Consider the following 18,988-nt stretch of genomic DNA (forward strand, 5'->3'; position numbering starts at 1 on the left):
TATGTAATTGGTGCTGCCATGGCTAGCCTACAATATTTATATTGGTATATGTCTCTCTTTAACATATCTTGTTATCCTTTCTCTTCCCCCAAGATGTCTGAAGCAACATAAAATAGATTAAATGTTCTTAACTTAATCTAACTATATCAATGTAGATTAAAGACAGTGTGGGATAATGAAAGACATGAATGTAGGAGGCCAGAAATGTTGACTTCATTCCTGATAACCCTGACTACTTTTTTTTTAAAAAATAGGTTTTTATTGATTTCAAAAAAGGAAGGGAGAGAGAGATAGAAACATCATTGATGGCAGAGAATCATTGATCTGGCTGCCTCCTTCTGGGGATCTTGCCCGCAACCCGGGTATGTGCCCTGACCAGGAATCGAATCATGACCTCCTGGTTCATGGGTCGATGCTCAACCAGTGAGCCACAGTGTGGCCAGGCAACCCTGACTACCCTGGCCCTTTTTTACCCTGTCTTGAGTTTGATCTGTAAAACCATTCTGCTTTAGACTCTATGGCTGTTCTAATACCATAACGCTCATTAAATCTAATGTCTTTATTTTAGGGTAAATTGGTCCATGCCAATTTTGGCACTAAACAAGACTTTGAGGCTTTAAGCACTTCTGTGAATGGCTCTTTAGTGCTTGTTAGAGCAGGGAAAATCACATTTGCTGAAAAGGTAAGTATGAATTATACATTGTTGTCATAACCTTCCTCAGTTAAATGCTATTGTTAATTTTATTATGTTCTGAAAACAAGTGATCTTAAATGCTCATACCTGAAAATGTAAATTTATTAAAGTACTTATTGAATACCAATTATCTAAAGTCAATAGGATACTTCAAAACTGTGGCATATCTGCTTGGATTATTTTGTAGCCATTGTCTTTTAGTGAAAATGAACCTATAAAAAATGCTTCAGTAAAAGCAGTTTAAATTGTACCTATATAACAGTTTTGTGTGTGTGTGTGTGTGTATATATATGTGTATATATATATATATATATATATATATATATATATATATATATACACACACACACACATACTAGAGGCCTGGTGCACAAAAATTTGTGCACTCGGCAGGGGAGGGGGGTACCTCAGCCCGGCCTGTGTCCTCTCTCAGTCTGGGACCCCTTGAGAGATAACGACCTGCTGGCTTAGGCCTGCTCCCGGGTGGCAGAGGGCAGGCCCAATCCTTAGGTGCAGCCCCTGGTCGGGCTCAGAGCAGGGCAGATTGGGGAGTTGGGGCACCACCCCCTGTCACACAGAGCAGGGTGGATCAGGGGGTTGGGGCGCCGCACCCTGTCACACTCAGGGCAGGGCCAATGGGGAGGTTATGGCTCTACCCTGTCACACACACAGCAGGGCCCGTGGGGGGGCGGGGGGGGGGTTGGGGCGCTGCACCCTGTCACACACAGAGTAGGGCCGATCAGGGGATTGGGGCGCCGCACCCTGTCACACCCAGAGCCGCAGGGTGATCAGGGCGTTGGGGAGCTCCCCCCTATCAGGCACAGAGCAGGGCTGAACAGGGGGTTGGGGTACCTTCCCCTGTCACGAACAGAGCAGGGCGGATAGGGAGGTTGTGGCCCCGCCCCCTGTCACACATAGAGCCTCAGGGCGATCAGGGGGTTTGGGCACTGCCCCCTGTCATGCTGATCCCAGTGCCGGGAGGCCTCGCGGCTCCGCTGATCCCGGAGCTGGGAGGCATATTACCCTTTTACTATATAGGATAGAGGCCTGGTGCATGGGTGGGGGCCGGCTGGTTTGCCCTGAAGGGTGTCCTGGATCAGGGTGGGGGTCCCCACTGGGGTGCCTGGCCAGCCTGGGTGAGGGGCTGAGGGCCGTTTTCAGGCTGGCGGGTGACTGAAGCTCCCAACGCTCCTTTTTTTCTTTTTTTTAATTCTGGGCCAGCTTTAGCTCTGAGGCTTGGCTCCAGCTCTTAGGCCTCAGCTGCTGAAAGCAGGTATCTGGTTTGTTTGGGTTCTATAATTGAAACACTGTTTCAACTCCAGCTCTGAGATCCCGGCTGGCTGAAAGCAGGTTTCTGGGGTTTTGTTTAGCTTCTATGTTTGTAACATTGTTTCAAACTGCAAGCTCAGAGGCCGGCAGCGGCAGGCGGGGAATGTTGGAGTCCTCCATCACTGAAGCAAGCAAGCCTCCTGTTTGCTTTAAGCTGCCTGGCTGCCGGCCGCCATCTTGGCTGGCAGTTAATTTGCATATTGCCCTGATTAGCCAATGGGAAGGGTAGCAGAGGTACGGCTAATTACCATGTTTCTCTTTTATTAGATAGGATATATATAGAATTCAGTTATAACTAGCTTTTAGAAAAAGGAAAATTAAAAGTCACATCTACACAAGCAATTAGAATGGAACATATTAAGACAGTAAATATCTTGGATGGGTTTTTATTATTTCTCTAATAAACTCTTAGTGAATATTAAGACATTTTTCCTAAACATAAGCTATTTTGAATATTGGGAGCATAGGTGTTATCCTCTGTAACCCTTTGTCAGCATAAAGTCTAGTATGTATTTTAAATTTATATGATTAGTTCTTCATATTCTGAGCTTTGTGTTTTGTTTTGTAGGTTGCAAATGCTGAAAGTTTAAATGCAATTGGTGTTTTGATCTACATGGACCATACTAAATTTCCCATTGTTGATGCAGAGCTTCCATTGTTTGGACATGTGAGTTCTTTGAGCAAATGAGTTTTTGGGTTCTCTAAATTATTGCTAGATTTCACTTACATTAGTAAAAATAAAACTGTGCCTTCCTTAAGTACTTTTGTCTGGGAGAGTTTTAGCAGTAAGCAAGAAGATAAATTATATGACATTGAAACCTAGTTGCTACGTATTGCTAAAAGTACTTGATCAGTATAATCTAGTCCCCTAGTATCCACGGTTTTGCTTTCAGTTATCCACTGTCAATTGTGATCTAAGAATATTACATGGAAAGTTCCAGAAATAATTCCTAAGTTTTAAATTGTGTGCTTTCCTGAGAAGCATAATGAAATTTTGAAAAGGAGACATGTACTACTATTTGTAATACTTTAAACATAAAATAAAATTAAAAGAATTTTTTTTGAGTTATCCCACTCTGTCCAGCCTGCGATTGGAATCATCCCTTTATCCAATGTATCAACTTTACACACACTACCTGCCCATTAGTCACTAAGTAGCCATCTCAGTTATCAGATTGACTGGCATGTTATCACAGTGGTTATGTTCAAGAAAGATGTGGGATGCTAGCAGTTTGAATATGCCAAAGAGGAAGCAATAAAGTATATGTAGGGTTCAGTACTCATCCACAGTTTCAGGCATCCACTAGGGTCTTGGAATATATTTCCCACTGATATGAGGAGACAATTGTAGTGTCTTGAATTGAATTTGGCATATGCCATCAAAAGCAAGAGTCACGTATCATAGCGCCACTCAGACTTACAGACTTTAAGGTGCTAAACTAAGCTTGGGCTATAGCCTCATACTCAATCTGAATCTTACAAGGAAATTTCTTGAACAAGTACCTGATAGAAGTGATTGCTCTTCTGTTTTACTAGGCTCATCTGGGAACAGGTGACCCTTATACGCCAGGATTCCCTTCTTTCAATCATACTCAGTTTCCACCGTCTCAGTCATCAGGATTGCCTAATATCCCTGTCCAAACCATTTCCAGAGCTGCTGCAGAGAAACTGTTCGAGTAAGTTCTTATTTGAAAACTGCCTTGCAGGGTGAGACTTTATGATTAAGGAGAATAATCTGTTGATTTGATAAAGTCTTAAAACAATTGGCTGTTGTTTTCCACATTTGGAACATTTTGGGGATGGATAGCTATTAATTTGGTATAGATAAAAAATGAAATTTTCCAACATAAAGTGATATTAATGATAGACCTTGGATTTATAAACTCAAGGAGTCCTTGTTCAATTCACTCAGTGAATACCTTGTGTAGTATTCCTGGCATAGCCGTGCTTGAATGCTTCCTGTGATTAAACATTTTGTTGCCTGTGGCAACCCATTCAGTTATTGGAGAAGATCCCTTGGAATTTATGTTGAGCTATAATACTCATTAGTTCTGGATTTTCTTTTCTTTCTTTTTTTAAATGTTTTTGTTGGTTTTTAGGGAGAGGAAAAGGATAGGGAGAGAGCTAGAAACACTGCTGAGAGAAAAACATCGATCAGCTGCTTCCTGCACACCCGCTACTGGGGATCGACCCTGAAACCTGGGCATTTGCCCAGACCAGCAGTCAAACTGGTGAACTCTTGGTGCATGCCCCCATCCACTACCCAGGCCTTCACCACTATTGTCTGTGTTCTTGGGTTGTGCATATATGCACACAAGTTCATTGGTTAATCTCTTCCCACTCGCCCACCCTCCCTACCTTACCTCTGAGGTCTGACAGTTTGTTTGGTGCTTCTGTGTCTTTGGATCTATGTTGTTCATTAGATTCCACATAAGAGTGAGATCATGTGATACTTATCTTTCTCTGAGAATATTCTTTTATAACTGAGATAAGCCTCTGTACATACTACCCGTGTTAGTGGAGTCAGTAAATGTGGAGATATATATATATACACACACACACACATACACATACACACACATACATACATACATACATATACATATATATACACATATATATATATATAATTTTTAAAGGTCTTTTCCTTTAAGTCACTTTTTTAATTGATTTTTTACAGAGCGGAAGGGAGAGAGATAGTTAGAAACATTGATGAGAGAGAAACATCTATCAGCTGCCTCCTGTACACCTCTTACTGGGGATGTGCCCGCACCCCAGGTACATGCCCTTGACCAGAATCGAACCTGGGACCCTTCAGTCCACAGGCTGATGCTCTATCCACTGAGCCAAACTGGTTAGGGAATAAGTCATATATATATTATTGATTTCAGAGAGGAAGGGAGAGGGAGATAGAAACATCGATGAGAGAGAATCATTGATCAACTGACTTCTGCATGCCCCCTACTGGGGATCAAGCCCACAACCCGGGCATGTGCCCTTGACTGGAATCGAACCCGGGACCCTTCAGTCCACAAGTCGATGCTCTATCCACTGAGCCAGACCGGCTAGGGCAAACATGGGAATATATTAATGTACTTTATATAAGAAAAAGTCCATCTGAGTCCATCTTGGTATCTATTTTAAATGTAAACTATAACTATTCTCTGGCAGAAAGGCACACATCAGAAGAAGGTAAGAACATTGTGCTTAAACAGGAAGTAACTCATGGTTGTCTACAGATCAGAATAAGAAACAAATAGCCACTAGGGAGTAAATTTTGTATGTTCTTTTATATGACCTCTTAACCTAGAACTCTACTGGATGTAAGGACTGGTTTTGTAAACTTGGGGAAAGTAGCAGTAACTCAGAATGCTGATTTCTGTTTTTTAGTTCTAAAAATATGGAAGGAGACTGTCCTTCTTCTTGGAAAACAGATTCTTCATGTAAGCTGGTAACCACACAGAATAGGAATGTGAAACTCACTGTGAACAATGTGCTGAAAGAGATAAGAATTTTTAATGTCTTCGGTGTTATTAAAGGCTTTGAAGAACCAGGTAAAGACCCCTGATTTCTCTGTCTAACTGTGTCTGTTGCTCTATGTATGTATTTCTGGTTTTATCCCTGTTAAGCATGTAGCCAGAGGAGGGAGTGAGGGAAGGCTGGCATGGCTTAAGCTAAGTCTTACATGTCTTAAAGTGAATCATTTAGGTGTCAGTTTCCTTGGAGCTAAATTAAGCCCCAGGAAAATAACTTGTCAAAAATTGACCATTATGACTTAAAAATTGCTTTTAATTATTGAGTAGACCAGCAGTAAGCTAATTTCTACTTACGGGGACAGATAATAAACATTTTGCAGGCCATACAGTCTCTGAAGCAAATATTTAACTCTGGTATTATATCATGAAAACAGCTATAGACAATGCATAATGAATCAACATGTGGGCTATAATTTGCTGATACTGGTAATAGGTCATCTATCTATTTAAATGCATTCAAACAGTCATATCATTGGGTATTGAAAATCCTTGGATTTCGGTTGCTTATTAAACAACTAGAGGCCCAGTGCACGAAATTCGTCCCTCAGCCCAGCCTGTGCCATCTTGCAGTCTGGAAGCCCTTGGGGGATGTCCAACTGATGCGGAGGCAGAGAATCTCCTGCCACCACCACTGTGCTCACCAACCGTGAGCCCAGCTTCTGACTGAGCGGAACTCCCCCTGTGGGAGCACATTGACCACCAGGAGGCAGCTCCTGCATTGAGCGTCTGAGCCCTGGTGGTCAGTGCACGTCATAGCAACCAGCCATTCCCCCGTTCGGTCGATTTGCATATTAGCCTTTTATTATATAGGATAGGTGAGCACAAATACATAGTTGATGAGTAAACTTAATTGGTAATGTAAAAAAAAGAGGACCAATATTAATAAGGAAAAATATTAGTATTGTCATGAATTTTTAATCCCAAAGTCCTAAGGCTCTCGTACCCTTATGCATATACTTCATTTTTTTTTTAATATATTTTATTGATTTTTTACAGAGAGGAAGGGAGAGAGATAGAGAGTTAGAAACATCGATGAGAGAGAAACATCGATCAGCTGCCTCCTGCACATCTCCTACTGGGGATGTGCCCGCAACCCAGGTACATGCCCTTGACCGGAATCGAACCTGGGACCTTTCAGTCCGCAGGCCGATGCTCTATCCACTGAGCCAAACCGGTTTCGGCGCATATACTTCATTTTTACCCTTCTATGAGTGTGCTTATTCTAGACTCAGAAAACAATTTAAGAGCTCATTGTATTTTTTTTTTCAAGGTCGTTATATTGTAGTCGGGGCCCAGAGGGATGCCTGGGGTCCTGGAGCTGCAAAATCCAGTGTGGGAACAGCCCTTCTATTGGAACTTGCCCAGATATTCTCTGATTTGGTCTTTAAAGGTAGAGTGCACATTTTGAGAACTTGAATATCTATGCGCTGCATATAGTTTTAAATGTTATAGTATCCTTTGCTCACTTTTACCTTTGTCACTCCTTCTAAACCCTGAGTTCTTTAGTATAAAGCAGATTTTCTTTTGTTATATTTTCCTTTGACTTTTTAAAATATAGTTAACATACAAATTGATTTCAGGTGTTCCACATAGTGCATTGACATTTTATATGCCTTATGAAATGATTACCATGATAGGTTTAGTAACCATCTGTTACTATACAGTTATTACAATATCATTGACTATATTCTCTATGCTATACATTATATCCCTGCTTTGACTTTGAAACAGCTTTCCATGCAGTGTCTTCATTATACTGGGAATCATCCATTTTTAAAAATTTTTTATTTATTGATTAATTTTAGAGGAAGGGAGAGAGAAGCATCAATTAGTTGTCCCACTTACGCATTCATTGGTTGATTCTTGTATGTGCCCTGACTGGTGATTGAACCCGAGACCTTGGTTTACTGGAACAACAGCTCTAACCAATTGAGCTACCCAGCCAGGACCCATCCATTTCTTTTGAGATACTGAAAAGTGTTACATTTGGCCCTAATTCTGAGTTCGACATACCCAGAATGATATGGCAAATCTAACATGGCCCCTAAGGAATCTATTTGAAAGCAAGCAGTGACATACCTGTGTACTAATGTTTTATAGTTTTATTAGAGGCCTGGTGCACGACATTTGTGCACTGGGTGGGGGAGGTGCAGAGGGAGAAGGTCCCTCAGCCTAGCCTGCCTTTTACAGTCCAGGAGCCCTCAGGGTTGTCCAACTGCTGAGGAGGCAGGCCACTGTGCTCAGCATCTGTCAGCCAGGCTTGTGGCACACTGACCACCAGGGGGCAGCTCCTGCGTGGAGCGTCTGCCCCCTGGTGGTCAGTGCATATCATAGCAACTGGTCTTTCCACCGTTCAGTCAATTTGCATATTACCCTTTATTATATAGGATTGTAAAATTTTGTATGATTTGATATATTTATGAGTATGAGAAAATATTTGTATATTGCAAACATAATACATAAAGGCTCACTTTGAAGCCTTTCTCCCATGGTATTTGCCACTCCTCTATACCTACCCACACACACATGCAAACCTTCACCACATTATTGAATCTTTGGATCACGGTAAGTTGCAATGCTTAACATTTCGAAAAATATATACTCAGGGAAAGGGAAGGGATGGAGGGCAGTGGTGCATATAGCCCCCAAAGGAACTGCCACCAATGTCGTTTCTCTGAAAACTCTTCCCTATACCATAAATGTGTGAATTTTTATTTTATTTCATAACAACTGTTTTTTAAGCAATTTTTAAGTTACATACTTTTAAGCAAATTGTTAGTTGACATACAATGTTACATTAGCTTTAGTGTGCAACATAGTGATTCACCATTTATTATTTCCTTATAATGTGATCGATCATGTAGATCACTTTCAAAATTTGTTTTCACCTGGGGCATCAAAAGGAAAATTTTTATTTTTTAATATATTTTATTGATTTTTTTACAGCGGGGAAGGGAGAGGGATAGAGAGTTACAAACATCGACGAGAGAAACATCGATCAGCTGCCTCCTACACACCCCCTGCTGGGGATGTGCCCGCAACCAAGGTGCATGCCCTTGACCGGAATCGAACCGGGGACCCTTCGAACCTGGGACCCTTCAGTCCGCAGGCCGACGCTCTATCCACTGAGCCAAACCGGTTAGGGCAGGAAAAGAATTTTTTAATCTGCTGTTTTTTATTTTATCTTTAAATCACTGGTCTGCCTATACTTTTTCCCAAGATGAAGCTAACCTTTTGTTGTCTTTCAGGCGGGTTTAAACCCAGAAGAAGCATTGTCTTTGCCAGCTGGAGCGCTGGTGACTTCGGAGCTGTGGGTGCCACTGAATGGCTGGAGGTATTAACGACACCCAGAATGGCACCCAAACTTGTGTTGCCTTAACTTGTCTTCCAGAAACCAGGCTCTCAATAGAATATTCAGTTCCAATAGAATCCAAATTTAAAAAGAAGTTCCTAATAATGGTTACTTTATGTGATAATTAGATTGATACATGAGTATTTTTCCTTCTCTTCTAGGGATACCTTTCCAGCTTGCATATAAAGGCTTTCACTTACATTAATCTGGATAAAGCTGTTCTTGGTGAGTATCCTTTTCATTAGCTAGTCATGAATTTAGATAAACTAATTATAAAACAGTAGAAGAAAGCTTTCTAAAGCAGCACTTACTACTTTTTACAATTTACATTGGCCATTTCCAGATCAAAAGATTCACTTAGCTTTCTCTTAATTGTCCATTAAGTTAAAATGGGTGCAGATAGCCTTGTCCAGAGCAGTGTTTCTCAGTGTGGTCCCCACAGCAGCAGCACCAGGATCACCTGGGAACTGTTAGAAATGAAGAAATTTCAGGCCCTATCTCAGACTTTTGAGTCAGAAATTGGAGCATAGGTCCAGCAAGCTGGTTTAGCAAGCACTCCAAGTGATTCTGATGCACTAAAGCAAGCATGTCAAACTCAAAGGCTAACACGGCCCAAATAAACAAGGTTCAAGCTTATGCGGACTGCAGAAATACAAAAGCTTCAATTTTCATAGAAACGTAGGCTAATTTCAATAGAGATGTGCTGAATACAAAGGGCTGAAATAAATGAGTAATCGTTAACATAAAATAATAGAACATTTTAATAAAAATATTTTTTCTTGAACATTAACTTATCAGACACTGAATAACTGCACAAATTAATAAACATAACACAAATAAACCTATTTTTCTTGTTCTCCGAAGTGAAATACTTCCCGTTGTGCACACCAAACAAGTCAGTACAAGACTAATGCTGTGGCAATCGGCTGCTAAAATATTTGCTGCTAGTTTTAGTGGAGAGAAATGGTATGCCTGTGCATAAGGCGCATAAGGGAAGTGAATGCAACACGATTATAGTAATCAGTCATTAGCGAACGTTGTAGTTCATTATTAATAATTATGCATGACAGGATATTGTAAAAATTCAATTACGAAATTTGTTTCTTACAGACCATTATATTGGCTGGGCTGCAAAAATATTCGTTGTGGGCCGCATGCGGGCTGCTAGTTTGATATGCTTGCACTAACGTTTGAGAACCAATAGTCTGGACAGTGTTTTAGACCAGAAGGAACTAAATCATGTCATGTAGAATGGCACTTCTAGAGACTAGTTCACATATTACTACGTTGTGGCATCATAGATGGAGATACCAATGAAAAGAGTTTGAATGTTATTAAAAATGCAGGTGTAGCCAGTGGATGAACTGAGAAGAGTAAAATGTGTCTCCATTGGGACAAAAAAGGAGGGAGTTAACGAAATCTTACTAGATTTATCACTATTGCAATTTTACCTGCACAACAGAATAAATATAGCAAGCTTACTTACAATTAGCAGATGAATGCCTTAACATGGATGAACCAAAAAAACCAAATCATTAACATTAAAGTAGGCAAACTCAGGCAGTAAGAGATTCGGTTGAGTCAAATTAAGGTTAGTGGTCACTAAAGAACTTTTATCTACTTCATTAAGAGGATAGTTATATATGCCACTCATCTTGGTTATTATCCTCCTGTCTTCCTATTTGCAAGTACTTTTAGTTGTTGAAGTAGCAGAGTAAAAATTGCTTGACTAGAGAAGGCGCAATGTAAGAATAATCTCTTTTGCAGGTACCAGCAGCTTCAAGGTTTCTGCCAGCCCATTGTTGTATTCACTCATTGAGGAAATGATGCAAGATGTAAGTATATACCTAATTACGAAAATATATAACTTAATTTTTTGCCTAATTCACATGAGGTGAAAAATATTGATAGCTAAAGTAACTTAGAATAAATTTATAGCAGCGTTATTTCAGTCACGCTCTTGGCTTACTTTTCCCCAGCCTATTGAACCATGGGAGGTGGTATATGAAGGGCTCTGATCACAAACAATATGTAGTCTGTTTAGGAATATGTAGCAGAGTTCCACGAGGCCTAAGCTGTACCGTAGGTACCCACGGAGGTTGTCTATAGCAGTGATGGCGAACCTTTTGAGCTCGGCGTGTCAGCATTTTGAAAAACCCTAACTTAACTCTGGTGCCGTGTCACATATAGAAATTTTTTGATATTTGCAACCATAGTAAAACAAAGATTTATATTTTTGATATGTATTTTATATATTTAAATGCCATTTAACAAAGAAAAATCAACCAAAAATATGAGTTCGCGTGTCAGAGGTGACATAGGTTCGCCATCGCTGGTCTAGGTCTATAGAGTCAGAATGTTAAGGAAGGTGTTAAATGGACTTAAACTATCCCTAAGACTTAAGTCAGAAGGTCAGGTAAAATATTCATTGAATAGAGACAGACATGTGAATGACCATAGTTTTGAATGAGTAAGGAACCAAATTTGCCTAACACCATTAGTGGTTATATATTGGGTTGATTAAAGTTGGAGGGGAACCAAGGGTCAGGGAACTTGACCTTGATTCCATGGGAAATGAGGGATTACAATAGGATCTCTAATAAGGCAGTAATGTGTTTGCAGGTTAGGCTGGCAGTAGTATGAAACGTGCTAGAAGAAATGAGATAGACATACCATGAAGGCTAGGAGAGGGCTTTTTAAAATTGTTTAAACCGCCTTTAGAATGTTAAGTAAGAAAGCATGTATTTTTTTTCTCACCTTAACTAACGGCACTAGCAGTACAAACTTAGTAAGAATAACTTCAAAAATTTGAGATTGTTTTGTCCTAAAATTTTTTTCAAGGAGATATAATAAAAATGTAGTGTCTTTTAATAAATGTTTATAAAAGAGAAACATATTTCAGAAAGGTTCATTTTAATGATAACTTAATTTCTTATTTAACAGGTGAAACATCCAGCTACTGGGTTGCCACTGTATCGGGATAGCAACTGGATGAACAAAGTGTAAGTTGAGACAAGTGGATAAACAACTGATAGAAAAACAATCGTGCAGTAGCACCTACTGTGTTAGGTAGAGATCTGGGTAACTTTGCAGTGAGCTTACCTATACCTAGAGAGAGTCCTTTTAAGACTTTTGGGGCAGCTGGGAGTGAGGTTACATGGTAGCATAGCCTGTTCTTTGGAAAACTTTCTAAAAAACACATTCTTTCCTTGCAGGGAGAAGTTTTCTCTTGATGATGCTGCTTTCCCTTTCCTTGCGTATTCTGGAATCCCAGCTGTTTCTTTCTGTTTTTGTGGGGTAAGTCTGAAAAACTCTGAAGTGTTGTATCTTGGATCTTCTTTCATCAAATTTGAAACCAAGTTTCCTAGAGTGCTTACAATGTTTTAAGAAATTATACACATGCAGTTATTGTATGCTACCTTATGATCAGTTTTACAATAGAATTGTTCTCAGCTTAATAGCATTTGATTTTATTTGCTAAAACTTCAATTAAGTAATATCCATTAATAAGAGCCTACTTATTGGACAATGGGGATTTAGAAGATTTCATCTAAGAGTAATAACACTTGATATTGAAAGTACATTTCACATATGCTCTCCTCTTTCCTCATTAAAATGGGTCAGACTTACCAGAGAGAAGATAACAAGGATATAACCTGAATAAAATTGGCTAAAAATCTGTTCTAGGTATCTGATGTAATAGAACATGGATTCTATGGAGCCTAGAGGAAAGTAGTCATTCTTGGAGTAGGTTAGGTTAAAAGAAAGTAGCAAAAAGTATTTTTTTAAAGTAGTGTATAAGAAAAATCGGGGTTAGGAACATGTTAGAAGCAAAGGAAGAATTATAGTTACTATTACCTTGATGGTGTAACTGGAATGTGAGGCGCCTACTCTTCTAGAACCTGCCTGAGTACATTAACCTCACTTTGTCTTCCAGGCCTCAGATTATCCTTACTTAGGTACTACCCAGGATACCTACGAGGTACTGAATCAGGAAGTCCCCGAGTTGAACAAAATGGCACGTGCAGCAGCAGAAGTTGCTGGTCAGCTCATGATTAAACTTACCCATAATGCTGAATTGAACCTGAACTATGACATGTATAACGAGAAAATGCTTTCATTTGTGAGGGATATGAACCAATTCAAAACAGACGTAAAGGTGAGCCCTAATTAAAATCTGGTTCTTCATGCTGCAGTATTAAGCAGTTTGAAGAATGATGTTTAACTGTTCCTGGGGAGGGACTTAGTTGGTAACCGAAATACATTTTAAAGTGAACTGAGGTGTAATTTTGCTTAGAATCCATAACTCATTTGAAAGAGAAGTTGGGAGGTTATAGATCTAGAATAGACCATGGCAGGTATTTCAGAATCTAGAACTATGTTTTCTATTGTTCATGTATTCCAAGCAATCCATAAAGAGCTAGGACTCAGAGACTAAAGGTGTCAACCTATGACTTTGAACCTGTGAGTTTAGATATATGCTTTTTGGAGATGACGTGATGGAGAGAGAACATAGCCAGTAGTTAGTTACAGTCTTATTTAGTGTTCATTCTGCGTAGTATTCAAACTTGATAAAATCAAAAGTGGTTTCCAACTGATAACCAAATCTTACGGCTTTCCTTTTATTTTAATTTTTAAAAATTGATTGAGAAAGGAACATCAATTTTTGTTCCACTTCTTTTTTTTTTTTTTTTTTTAAGTATATTTTATTGATTTTTTACAGAGAGGAAGGGAGAGAGATAGAGAGTTAGAAACATCGATGAGAAAGAAACATCGATCAGCTGCCTCCTGCACATCTCCCACTGGGGATGTGCCCGCAACCCAGGTACATGCCCTTGACTGGAATCGAACCTGGGACCCTTCAGTCCGCAGGCGGACGCTCTATCCACTGAGCCAAACCGGTCAGGGCTGTTCCACTTCTTTATGCATTCATTGGTTGACTCTTGTATGTGCCCTGATCGGGGATCGACCAGCAACCTTGGCATATTGGGACAACACTGTAACCAACTGAGCCACGTGGCAAGGACTTACTATGGCTTTCTTGAAACACATTGTAGCTGATCAGAAAATGGGACTTAACCAGATGGGAATAACTAGATTCTGAAGTTTGTTGAACCAAAATGCTTCATGTATTCCCCCTTGAACTGGGAACAATGTACTACATAGGGTACATACTTGGACTAAGTAGATTATGTTAAATTTTTTTAGTATGGTTTTCTTTTGAGACCAAGTGTGACACTTACACTATATGCTGGGCTTAAATATGAGCGTATTGCTATAGTTTACAGTGCTTGGAACCTCCTGCACAAGTGCTTTAATCTAGCTTTCTCTGGATCTTGCACTTGTCTGTGAGTTCACCCCCTTTATCAGAATCTCAGTTGCTACACCTAAATTAGAAAAGGCATAGAATAACATCCTTAGGAATGTAATATCTAATAGTCAATGGAATGTCTTTTGCTGCAGGAGATGGGTCTGAGTCTACAGTGGTTATATTCTGCTCGTGGAGACTTTTATCGTGCTACTTCCAAACTAACAACAGATTATAAGAATTCAGATACAGCAGACAGGCTTGTCATGAGGGAAATCAATGACCGCATCATGAGAGTAAGTAACCGCTTAGAAAAGGAAGAACTAAAATATGTTAAATTTAGTTGGTAAACCTTCCATTTCTAAAAAGTATAACTTCAGAAGCTTAGAATCCTTTGCTGCTTTAGAATTCACAGATTTTAACTCTTACAAGGTCTAAATCAACATACCAAACTTGGGAATACAAGAAACATTTAACCTAGTGTTGACTTTTTTAAGATTTAGAAACATTTTTATTGTTTAATATATTTTATTGATTTCAGAAAGGAAGGGATAGGGGGAGGAAGGGAGGGAGGGGAGAGAGGGAGAGAGAGGGAGAGAACCATTGATCGGCTGCCTCCTGCATACGCCACACCAGGGATCAAGCTTGCAACCCAGGCATGTGCCCTGTGACTGGGAATCTAACCATGACCGCATGGTTCATAGGTCGATGCCCACCACTGAACCCCACTGGCCGGGCTAAACACATGTTTAAAGAAGAGATCATTAGTGATTTAGCTGTCATTTCTCTACATTTCTGTTGTCTAATCCAGGCTTCAGGCTGCTGGGAAGAAGCAGAAAATTCTTTTACAGCAGAAACTTGTAAATCTTCCAGATGTTGTGCTCCAGCAACAACAAAGAAAAACAATTAGAGTTCACTTTTACAAAGGAGTTGACATTTAGTTTTACAATTTTAACAGATTAATAGCCTGGTTCTCAGTATTCTTAAATTAAGGGAAATTGAACATTTGGAAGTGGGATAGTGACTGTGGTTTTACTGTATCAGATTCTTTCTTCACAACCAAAGTCAATACTGTCAGCGCTCTTGTATGTTTTGTTTTTTAGGTGGAATATCACCTCCTCTCACCCTATGTATCTCCAAAAGATGCTCCTTTCCGACACATCTTCTGGGGCTCTGGCTCTCACACTCTCCCAGCTTTACTGGAGCACATAAAACTGCGTCGGAAAGATCGCAGTGCTTTTAATGAAACACTGTTCAGAAACCAGCTGGCTTTAGCAACTTGGACTATTCAGGAAGCTGCAAATGCCATCTCTGGTGACATTTGGGACATTGACAATGAGTTTTAAATGTGATACCCTTAACTTAGGGTACCTGTGGCTTGTGCTGGTTGTGCTAAATTTTCAGTAGGGCTACAAAACCTAATATTGTTAAAGTTCTACCCATTCATCTCGGTACTACTAGATGTCTTTAGGCGGCAGCTTTTAATACAGGGTAGGTACCTGTTAAGGTGAATAACCACTTAAAAGTGTTCATGACAGAATGTTTTTCTCTAGAATTTTAATTGCTTTGTAATGGTAACTGCCTCTTTTCTGTTACAGTTATAAAAAAGTCAGAACCAGTTACATGAACTATTGCTCTAAATCCTAAGGGCATGAACACTGATGTCTCTTGAGTGGGAGGAGGAAGGTGGTGTCTGCTGAAGGTTAAACATGGTATTTCGTTTGATGCCAAATAGCAGATACCAGCTTGTAAGACCTTAGCCTCCAAGTGAGATCTTTGCCTTTAAGGATTTAGCTGGTTTCCTCATCCCTGGATGAGACAGTTAACTTTCAAAAGAGATGGGACTTGTTTTCTTGCTAATGAGGTCCTTTAGCTGGATAAAATAAGGTTCAACTGTTTATCGCAGGAGCAAGGCCTTAATGTGTTAACCTCAAGATCATTTACAAAGAGAGGAGACCAGAAGCCAAAGACCTAGTATATTTTCTTTCCTTCTGTCCCTTCCCGCATAAGCCTTGTTTAGTTTGTTTTTTGTTTGTTTTTTTCCAAGATATTTTGAAAGAGAACCAGTTTTAGGTGTTTAATTTCAAGCTCAGTGTCAGACTTTAAAGAACACACTGCCAAATTTTGGTCAAAGTGTTAATTTTTTGGAAAGCTTCCTATCATTTTGGCTCAAGATATTTATTGTTTATTTATCAGTGACAGAGTTCACTATAAATGGTGGTTTTTTTTATAGAAGATAATTATCGGAAGCAGTGCCTTCCATAATTATGACAGTTATACTGTCGTTTTTGTTTTGTTTTTTTTAAATAAAAGCAGCATCTGCTAATAAAACCCAACAGATACTGGAAGTTTTGCATTTATAATGGTCAATACTTGTTTTAGAAAACAGGGTTTTAGAAAACAGCCTCAAATAAAAATTTACAGCTAAATATTAGAGACTTAAATTTAATTAGGGATTGCTAATCAAGTTAGACTTCTATTTAGCCAAGTAGATAAAAATGGTAGTTTCCCTAAAGTACTGAGTTGTGACCAAGTTATAAATTAATTGCACTTAAAGGCTGTGGTAGTACTCATAAGCAAAATTTTACAGCTCCATTTATCCAAGCTGTAACTTTAATTCAAAATTTGCAAAATTTCCAGTACCTTTGTCACAAACCTAACTCACATTATCGGGAGCAGTGTCTTCCATAATGCATAAAGAACAAGGTAGTTTTTGCCTACCACAGTGTCTATATCGGAGACAGTGATCTCCATATGTTACACTAAGGGTGTACGTAATTATCGGGAACAGTGTTTCCCATAATTTTCTTCATGCAATGACATCTTAAAAGCTTGAAGATCGTTAGTATCTAACATATATTTCTAGCTCCCTATAATTCTCTATCTTTTAGTTTTAGTTGCAGAACATTTTGTGGTCATTAAACATTTGGTGGGTAAATTCAACCATGGTAAAATAAAACTACTTCCTTCAAGATTCTTTTTGTTGATTCAAAGGTTTTTTAAACCTGATGTGGTGTTATGTTACATTTGTGGTTTCTCTGGGTCTTCTGTTTAGTGGAATAGTAGCACACATTTATAATGTTTGCTATTGACAAATGAATTTAACTTTATCCCCTATATGCATGTTATTTCCTATAACCTTAGTTCATTCAAGCTTGAATCCAGAACTGACCTTTTAGCTTAAAGCAGGGGAAATTTGCATAGGTCTGGAGGGGAGGGGGGAGTGAAGGGTGTGGGGAGCCAGCTTGCAAAAGGATCTTTGATCATGCCTGCCTACCTACCTACCTATTAGTACATGGTGGTCATAAGTTAAATGTAGATGTGAACAAATAAGTTTGAGGCTACATCAGTAAAGACTGTTTTCTACTCAAACATGTAATCAGCTGTTTGTTATCTGGGCAGTTCAATATTGTTACCTAAGAAAAAATCCATAGGGTCTCTTAAGGTTCTTTAAACTTGGTGTCACTTACCCAGGTTAATAATAGATCTAGATTATCACAGCCTCGCTGAATTATTTCACTACTGAGTCTGTTTACTCTTTACAGTGTTTCATCTGGAATAATATTTCGTGTAGCTAAGTGAAAAGGTCATTGCTGGGATTCCTGGTTTGAGTATCATGCTTTATCATACTTTAATAAAGCTCAGTGACTTCAAGGAATAATACAGATAAATAATGGGCATACATTTTACAGCAGTAAATTGCTTTTAAAAACTCTATGGTTAAGGTTGAGTTATTACCAATCAAAGAGGTAGTAAAAGGCTTACTATTCCTGAATGAAATGTATATTTGACTAGTGACACCTGCAGGTCTTCATATTTTTTTCTGGTGATAGATATGTACATTTCAAGGCTAAAGGATAAAAGGAGTGAACTGTGTGATGATTCACTATTCTAGAACTTGCATAACCTTTACTGTGTTTCCTCTTTGAATGTTCTTGAAATTTTACTTGGGTAAAGATGGCTTAATTAAACCTCTCAACCTACTGCTCAGCTATATCCTTGTGAACAAGTGATATGCCATTATAATTGTATACAAGCTGATATGTGCAACGATGTGGATATTCCTTATCTTGTTTAATAAAATGCTTGAACACTGAGTTGTCTTTTCTTTTTTAAGAAGTGGGGTTTATTGACATATTCCAAACAAGGAGCAGATTTGCCGGGGGGCAGGCGTGTGGAGAGACAGACAGTGGTCAGGCAGCTTGAGCTCACTGGGAAGTCAGAGGAAAGGGGGCCATGGAGACAGGTTCAGGGGGACACTCGTAAGTCAAGGCCCCACTGTATTCCCTTCCTGCACCCCACCCCTTAGCTTCCCCCACTGTCAACTTCTCCCACCAGAGTAGTACATTTGTTACAATCAGTGAACCTACAATGACACACATCCTCATTGCCGAAAGACCATAGATTACATTAAGATTCACTTTTGGTATACATTGTGTGAGTTTGGACAAATGTATAATGACATGTATTCACCATTACACTATAGTTTTACTGTCCTGAAAGTTCTCTGTGCCTTGCCTCTTTGTCCTCCCTCTTAACTCCTAGTTCAGCGGTTCTCAACCTGTGGATCGCGACCCCTTTGGGGGTTGAACGACCCTTTCATAGGGGTCGCCTGAGACCATTGGAAAACACATATATCATTACATATTGTTTTTGTGATTAGTCACTGTGCTTTAATTATGTTCAATTTGTAACAATGAAATTGGGGGTCACCACAACATGAGGAACTGTATGAAAGGGTCGCGGCATCAGGAAGGTTGAGAACCACT

General features: G+C 39.4%; 1 protein-coding gene across 1 annotated transcript in view; it reads left to right on the forward strand.

Moving 5' to 3' along the window:
• TFRC (transferrin receptor) overlaps nucleotides 1-18,316 on the forward strand; it is a 29,257-nt gene extending 10,941 nt beyond the window's left edge. Inside the window, exons 7-19 of the mRNA XM_081085367.1 lie at nucleotides 569-682; nucleotides 2,592-2,690; nucleotides 3,560-3,699; nucleotides 5,414-5,577; nucleotides 6,830-6,949; nucleotides 8,808-8,893; nucleotides 9,073-9,136; nucleotides 10,679-10,746; nucleotides 11,855-11,913; nucleotides 12,127-12,208; nucleotides 12,849-13,070; nucleotides 14,375-14,515; nucleotides 15,323-18,316. Coding sequence (XP_080941493.1) covers nucleotides 569-682; nucleotides 2,592-2,690; nucleotides 3,560-3,699; nucleotides 5,414-5,577; nucleotides 6,830-6,949; nucleotides 8,808-8,893; nucleotides 9,073-9,136; nucleotides 10,679-10,746; nucleotides 11,855-11,913; nucleotides 12,127-12,208; nucleotides 12,849-13,070; nucleotides 14,375-14,515; nucleotides 15,323-15,565 — 1,602 coding nt within the window. The 3' untranslated portion in view covers nucleotides 15,566-18,316. The remainder of the gene's footprint in view (nucleotides 1-568; nucleotides 683-2,591; nucleotides 2,691-3,559; nucleotides 3,700-5,413; nucleotides 5,578-6,829; nucleotides 6,950-8,807; nucleotides 8,894-9,072; nucleotides 9,137-10,678; nucleotides 10,747-11,854; nucleotides 11,914-12,126; nucleotides 12,209-12,848; nucleotides 13,071-14,374; nucleotides 14,516-15,322) is intronic.
• The last annotated feature ends 672 nt before the right edge of the window (nucleotides 18,317-18,988 follow it).

Source organism: Myotis nattereri (genome assembly GCF_964212035.1).
Source record: "Myotis nattereri genome assembly, chromosome: 3".
NCBI classification, from domain to species: domain Eukaryota; kingdom Metazoa; phylum Chordata; class Mammalia; order Chiroptera; family Vespertilionidae; genus Myotis; species Myotis nattereri.